This window comes from Mirounga leonina, unplaced genomic scaffold (genome assembly GCF_011800145.1).
Source record: "Mirounga leonina isolate KUSES-001 unplaced genomic scaffold, KU_Mleo_1.0 Mir_125, whole genome shotgun sequence".
In the NCBI taxonomy this organism is placed as follows: Eukaryota; Metazoa; Chordata; class Mammalia; order Carnivora; family Phocidae; genus Mirounga; species Mirounga leonina.
Window position 1 is genome coordinate 28,213,804 of NW_023270305.1, and position 7,373 is coordinate 28,221,176.

The following is a 7,373-nucleotide window of genomic DNA, read 5'->3' on the forward strand; positions in this document are numbered from 1 at the left end:
TCAGAAGGAACGAGATAAAATAGGAAAAAATTGGGAGATAACTCTTTGATAAAGGAAAAAGACCGTGACACAAAGCTGCAGGTGTATTAAAGCATGCCTGTAAATCCTATATAACAAGCAGAGAAAAATTTGCCAAACTATAATAATGCCAGGTTTCTTCTGCTTCTTTAGTTTTCTGTATTCTCAAAATTTCCTAAATGAGGTATATTTAATCACAGAAAAAAAAGAAAAGTTGTGAAAAATAGAGTTATTCATGAAGATATTCACTATGTTGTTCTCTATAAAAATCAAAACGTTGAAAATATCTTAAATGTTGATTTAGAGAACACTTCAATTATGACATAACTCCGGGACAGATTTCACACCTTGCTTTATAAGTAGTAGAAAAGTTCCTAATTTCTTAAGGGCAGTATAAAGCTCAGTATGCATAACAGACCTACAGTATGATTTACTCTTAAAATACACAAATACAAGGACACACACACAGGCGTAGGGAAAAGATACTGGAAGGCAATGCACCCAAGTGTTGACAGTAATATTTCTGGGCAATTTCCTTTTCTTTATACTATTCTGTATTATCCACATTTTCACAACGAGAAGGATTTTCCATACGAACAGATTAATAACGGCAGATTTTCAAGAGCAAACATGACATTTCCAAGTACGGAATACCATGTAGAGTTGTTTTTTTTAAGATTTTACTTATGTATTTGAGAGAGAGCGCCGGTGAGCACGAGCAGGGGGAGGCACCGAGGGATCAGCAGACTCCCCGCCGAGCGGGGACGCGGGGCTCGATCCCAGGGTCCCGGGATCACGACCGGAGCCGAAGGCAGCCGCCCAACCGACCGCGGCACCCGGCGCCCGGGTTTTGTTCTCAGACTACCTGTAGCGCTGCCGCAGCAGCTCTCCCGGCTCAGCCTGGTTTTGAAGCCCTCTCCGAAACACAGCGCTGGCTTGCTGCAGCTCTCCCCGGCCTTCCAGGTGCCCCGCCCAGGCGACGTACAGAGGCGAGGCCGTGGTCCCGATGCCGTGGTCGTACAGAAACTCAAAGAACTGATGAAGGTCGCTGTTGTACTGAGCCTACAGAAGCCCGAGGCAAACAGACACAAGAACAAAGGAATTGCCGGTCTAGGTATGGCCCAGAGCCCAGCCACCGTCCACGTTCAGTCTTCATGGAGGCTTCGGGCTATACTGTCGCGGGAAGGCTTATGCGGCTCTCTGACAGCAAACCTAAAAATTAAGCTTCTTTCTTTCCTTGACGTTCAATGTCCCCGAAATTACCCCCCCCAGTTCCCAGGATAGTGACTTCCATAATGACTCATGATGGAAGTGTTACGGGTGTCTTAATCGGAGCCTGCTCAAGGGCCATAGGGTGCCTCAAATCATAGTATCCTGTAATTTAGTGAACAAATCCATCTTAACTCGATCCACTCATGATTATTAGAACTCCTGCCCCCAAAGCCTTCATTTCAAGACTGAAGAGACCCAACCTTTGAACGCCTAACCTGAGGCAGCCTTTTCCTTTTAGTGTTAAATTTAGTTCCCAAGGGTTAATATTTTCTTAATTATTCACAATGAACCCTCTGAGTACCTGGCAGTGCCTGCTTATCCTTCCATCCCCACACCCCTCTCATTCAACAAACCTTTTAATTTAATGGTTTCTATCTCATGTCCTAACACTTATAGACTTGATAGAGGAGGGTTTTAAAATTAAATTGCTGACTCTGCAATACAGAAGCCAAAAGCTTCCAAAATACACATCTCTGGCCATACAACTTTTAAAAATTTATGACTGGAAACAGAGGAATTAAAATAAGACAGTCTAGGGGTGCCTGGGTGGCTCAGTCGTTAAGGGTCTGCCTTCGGCTCAGGTCATGATCTCAGGGTCCTGGGATCGAGCCCCACATTGGGCTCCCTGCTCAGCGGGAAGCCTGCAGCGGGAAGCCTGCTTCTCCCTCTCCCACTCCCCCTGCTTGTGTTCCCTCTCTCGCTGTCTCTCTCTGTGAAATAAATAAAATCTTTAAAAAAATAAATACATAAAATTAAATTAAAATTAAATAAGGCAGTCTAAAATGATCTTAAAATCTGGGGAAACAAGCAGAAGTACAATAGGATTACAGATTTGATTATACATCTGAAAGTATACTTACAAATTTTAAACAATAATTGATGAATCTTGGGTCATTGTGGTATTTCTTCTTATCCAAAAATTCCTTCATTAAATGTTCTAATAATGTTGTCAAGTATTCCTTATTCTCAGGAAAGTTCTCTTCTACCCACTGCATGTAACTAGAAAAATATGGATAATATTAATTTTCAGGGCAGCATATAGTTTGTTTAAAGGAAAAAAATAAACTAAATGCTAACCTTTCCCATTCACCAAGTGGGTCATCGCCCTTGTAGCTCTGCATATGGGCTTCAAACATTCTAGAACAGAGAAAAATATGCACATGACTTATTAGGGATGATTCCTAAAATGTTTTGCATTTACACACCTTAAAATGGAAATCTTAAATACCAGTTCAAATGCTATATTAAAAATTGAAAGATTATTCACTTAGAAGTGGTCAGAAAACTCAGACGCAGTTATTTTTCCAGAAGAAAGCAAGACCCAAGCCCCTGAAGTTAGCCCTTATGTAAGAGGCAGCTGGAAGAGGATCCCAGGCTCTATCCTTAAGAATCTCCTTCTCCTGTCACTGATGCCCAATGTCACTACCATCCTGAAGGGCAGTGTCCACCAGTTGTTATTCCTCAAATGGTGGGACCCCTCCCCTTGCTGCTCAGAAGCTTGGCTGAGACTTGGCTAGGAGACCTGAAGGGGGCTTGTGAGTGGGTGTGGGAGAGTAGGATACCACCAATCAGGTCTCCACATAGTTTGCTTTCTGGGCCTCAATGCAACACTGCGTCCCTGACAAAGAACACATAATGACAATGTTCATAAATCAGCCACTATGGCTCCCTCTGCTTGCTGCTACTTCCGCATTCCCAACCATAGCTTTAAAAAAAAAAAAAATCAGCCAAGTGAAAAAAAGTTCTCTAAGGGCGCTGAGGTGCTAGGGGAGCAAACGAACAAATAAACAAACAGAAACATGTGAAATAAAGTCAGGTGACATTCAGCACTTAACGAAAAAACAGCAAAACAAAACAAAATGGGAGATGAGGTAAGAATGTGACAGGAGTTACAATTCTTAGAGTGGTCAGGGAAGGCCATTCTCCCTGAGGGGGTGACACTTGATCAGTGCCAGAGAGCTATGCAGCTATTTAAGTGTGCTGAGCTAGAAGGGTGGGGTGACAACATGTAATGTGCATTTAAAACATCCATTCTGCCCCTTTAAGCAAAGGGGATGGGGAATGGGAACAGAAGTGGGAAACCAGTTAGGGAGCTACAACAGTCCCAGCTGGACCAGGGTGGGAACAGTGCAAGCATGGAATTGGGGTGCTTTGGAGAAAGAAACAATGGGACTTGCCTATGGGATTGCTTATGGGTATAAGAGAGTCAAGCTAAGAAAGACTTCAGGTTTTCTATCAGAGAAATTACACGGATTACAGGATTTGAAAGCAATACTTTCTCCTGGCTATCATATCTGTATACCAATGAAATCAATGTTTCTTATGACTCAAAATCTAGAAGCCATGAAAGAAAAGCTCAATAAAGTAAACTATATATAAATAAAAAGCTTCTACATGTCAAATAAACACAACATCAAGCAGAGTCAAAAGAGAAATGATAAAATGGTATAAAAAAAGAGCTTTTAGAAATTGGGGGGAAACAATAAAAAAAATTAAATAAATAAAAGGCATTCCAAAGGAAAATACTCAACCTCTTATAAGAGAAATTCACCTCATTCAGATACAATTTCTCACCTACCAGATTGGCAAAATTAAAAAAATGTGGCAACAGTGTACAGATGAAGCAATGGGAAACAGGCACTCTCACACCTTGCTTGCAGGTGAGAGTACTCTTGATCCCTGCTAAGGGAACTGGTAATATCTGCCAAAATTACGGATGGATCTACTTTTTTTTTTTTTTAATTAACATATAATGTATTACTTGTTTGAGGGGTACAGGTCTGTGATTCATCAGTCTTACACAATTCACAGCACTCTCCATAGTACATACCCTTCCCAATGTCCATCACGTAGCCACCCCATCCCTCCCACCCCTCTCCACTCCAGCAACCCTCAGTTTTGTTTCCTGAGATTGAGAGTCTCTTATGGTTTGCTTCCCTCTCTGGTTTTGTCTTGTTTCATTTTTTCCTCCCTTCTCCTATGATTCTGTCTTGTTTCTCAAATTCCTCATATCAGTGAGATCGTATGGTAATTGTCTTTCTCTGCTTGAGTTATTTCGCTTAGCATAATGCCCTCTAGTTTCATCCACGTCGTTGCAAATGGCAAGATTTCATTTTTTTTTTGATGGCTGCATAATATTCCAGTGTGTGTGTGTGTGTGTGTGTGTGTGTGTGTACACACCACATCTTCTTTATCCATTCATCTGTTGAGGGACATCTAGACTCTTTCCATAGTTTGGCTATTGTGGACATTGCGGCTATAAACATTGGGATGCACGTGCCCCTTTGGATCCCTACATTTGTATCTTTGGGGTAAATACCCAGTAGTGCAATTGCTGGGTCGTACGGTAGCTCTATTTTCAACTTTCTGAGGAACCTCCATGCTATTTTAGATGGATCTACTTTTGATCCAACAAATCCACTTCTGGGAATCTAGAAAACAGATATATTTGTCTATGTGCAAAATGCCACATGTACAAGATTTTTCAGTACAGCTCTATTTGCGAAAGACTGTCAATAACCCAAAGATCCATAAATAGGAGACTTTTTAGATTATGGTACATGAAATATGCAGTTGTAAAATAGATTGAGAAAGAGCTCTATGTACTGATAAAGATCTCCAAGGATACTGTTAAACAAAAAAAGCTACACTTTACAAGAAATAAAGGCAGGAACTCTACATACATATACATATACACCCATTGATATACACACATATATGCATGCCTATATAGACATACTAATGTAATATTACAATATAAATATATCTGCAAAAATAAACATTTGAAAAATAAATTAGAAAAATGGTTCCATATCAGGGATTGGGAGAGTAGACAGGCATAATAAATCTCAGTGAACACTTTTTAAAATCTTTTTTTAAAAAAACCAAATAAATGTATTACTTATTTTTAAAAATGAAAAAGTAATTACTTCTAAATTTTAATTTCCTTCTCATGCCTCATAGGTGCTCCCCCAAAATATATGTTAATAATAGGCTGGCTCAAATAAACATTTCACATTCCAATAACAACCACATTTCCTAGTAAAATGGCCTGAATACACTTTGTAAATGAATACTAAAAACATCCAGTTCACTGGAGCAAATTAGTCTTTACAAAGTCAAAATACGGTCAGAAATACCTGATTTCCCTTTTAAAATGGGGAAAAACAAGCTTCCAAAAGTGAAATAGTTTGCTGGCTAGAGAAGTCTTAAAGCAAACAGGTTTTTGCTTTGGCTGTACTTAATGATCTTGGTCTTCTGATCCCCAAGAGAGTAAATTGCCCTGGTGCTGATAAAACTAACCAGTTTTACTTCCTGTCACATATGACTTAACTGTTTCAAAATGCTTTCGAAACAATCTAGATAAATCACCTAAAGTCATAAAGCAAAGGTGTGGGAATGTAAGAAATTGTTAGCAGGTTAACCTAAATGACAATAGGCATAGCTTTTTTTGTTAAGTTCACGTTATTAAAAAAAAATAAAGTTCAGGTTATTCAAAGACTTTTTTCAAATTGATTGTGGGATTATGGGTAAGAGCTATTTTAAGTTCTCTCCCTACTGTAGATTTTTTTTTTTTTTTTTAATTAAGTGGCTTTGAAAGTTTCTCATGAAACCTACACGCAAGGCTTAGGGTTTTTGTTAGGTTAGACTTTTTTCTCCCACGGCGACGATCTGCCCAGAGCGGATTCCTTAGAGATGAACCGAGAGCTCCGAGGGCCTCACGAATTGGCCAAATCCCCCTAAACTGCCACCATGGTCGCAGCTCGGAGGACGAGGGCCGGGGTCTCGGCGGACAGCGCCAGCTACACGGTCGGGGGCCCTTTCCACGACCCACGAGTGGCCCACAGCCTGGCTGGGTAGGAGTGAGGGCGGGGAGGAAACACACCAAAGCCACGGAAAGGGGCGGGAGGGGCAAAAGGAGGCAGGACTGCGGCCGGCCCGGGCGGGGACCCGCAGACCCCGAATCCTAGGTACCCCAGCCCCCTCCTCGGTCCACAGCCGGAGACTGCGCCCCCGCCTCGCCCCCATCCCACCAGACCAACACTTACTGAAAGACATTTTCCGGGTTATCCATGGCGAGAGGACGCGGGCCAACAGCTGCCCAGCCGCGCCGCCGGCGAGAAGCCGCTACCGATTTGAATCTCCCGCGCAGCCGCACTCGGTGCAACGCGCGCCTGGCCATTGGCCTCGGCTGCAGACGGGCTGGCCAATCGCCGGGGCCGTTGCCGGGAGACATTTGTCCCGCCTTCCCCCGCTCACCGCTAGTTCCTCCCACTTGCCCCGCAGTCCTCAGTCGAACCGTAAGCTCCCCGCCCGCTAAGTGCAGGCTGGATTTTGAAGTACCGCGCGGAGAGGGAGCCCTAGAATTTTGGCTTAGTGACTACAATGTGGGGGCACGTGGGTAAACGCTTCAGGGCTGGTTATGTAGATGATATATGGCATATGAAGATGATGTGTTAGTACTCTCGCAGACCTCTGGGCTTGATTTAACTCATCTGAAAAGCTGTATGGGTGCCCCAGAGCGGAGGAGGGCTCAAGGTCCCGGGGGCTGTTCCTACATCCAAATGGCGATTAAAATAAGCATAGAAGAGTTTGATAGATTGTAGAATGCCAACAAGGAAACATTTCAACATCTTCTGTGGAACTAGGAGCTCTGGAGACCCAAGTTCTCAGGAGTTACAAATGAAGAGACCTCTTTGTGAAGGAGTCCAGATGTCTAAGAAGAAATATGTAATATGCTGATGCTTCCTGCCTAAAAGTGAGTTGGAAAAGAATCAACCTAGTGTTCTCTGCCCCTTCGACTTTAATGACTTCCCATTCTACTTCTCCAGGTTGTTCCAAAAGTCACATAACAATGCAAGTAAAATACAAAGAGTTATTAATGCGATTACCTTCCTTTTGCAGAAGCTGTGTGGGTGTTTGCTCTTTTAAGGCCCTTAAAAAATAGCAGCTTTTGGAAATCCTGATGCTCTTAGTCCAGGATTCCTTCCAGAGTGTTGACCGATTTGAATCTACACAAGAATCCGATTTGTAGTACTTAAAACAGAGAGGGTGCTCACTCTGGGGTCTTTAGACAAGTGTTA

General features: G+C 42.5%; 1 protein-coding gene across 1 annotated transcript in view; it reads right to left on the reverse strand.

Annotated features, from left to right (window-relative positions):
• BUB1 (BUB1 mitotic checkpoint serine/threonine kinase) overlaps window positions 1-7,155 on the reverse strand; it is a 45,601-nt gene extending 38,446 nt beyond the window's left edge. The window contains exons 1-4 of the mRNA XM_035001035.1: window positions 6,339-7,155; window positions 2,368-2,427; window positions 2,151-2,289; window positions 884-1,080 (exon numbers count right to left, since the gene is read on the reverse strand). Of these exons, the coding sequence (XP_034856926.1) occupies window positions 884-1,080; window positions 2,151-2,289; window positions 2,368-2,427; window positions 6,339-6,526 (584 nt within the window). The 5' untranslated portion in view covers window positions 6,527-7,155. The remainder of the gene's footprint in view (window positions 1-883; window positions 1,081-2,150; window positions 2,290-2,367; window positions 2,428-6,338) is intronic.
• Between the last annotated feature and the right edge of the window lie 218 nt (window positions 7,156-7,373).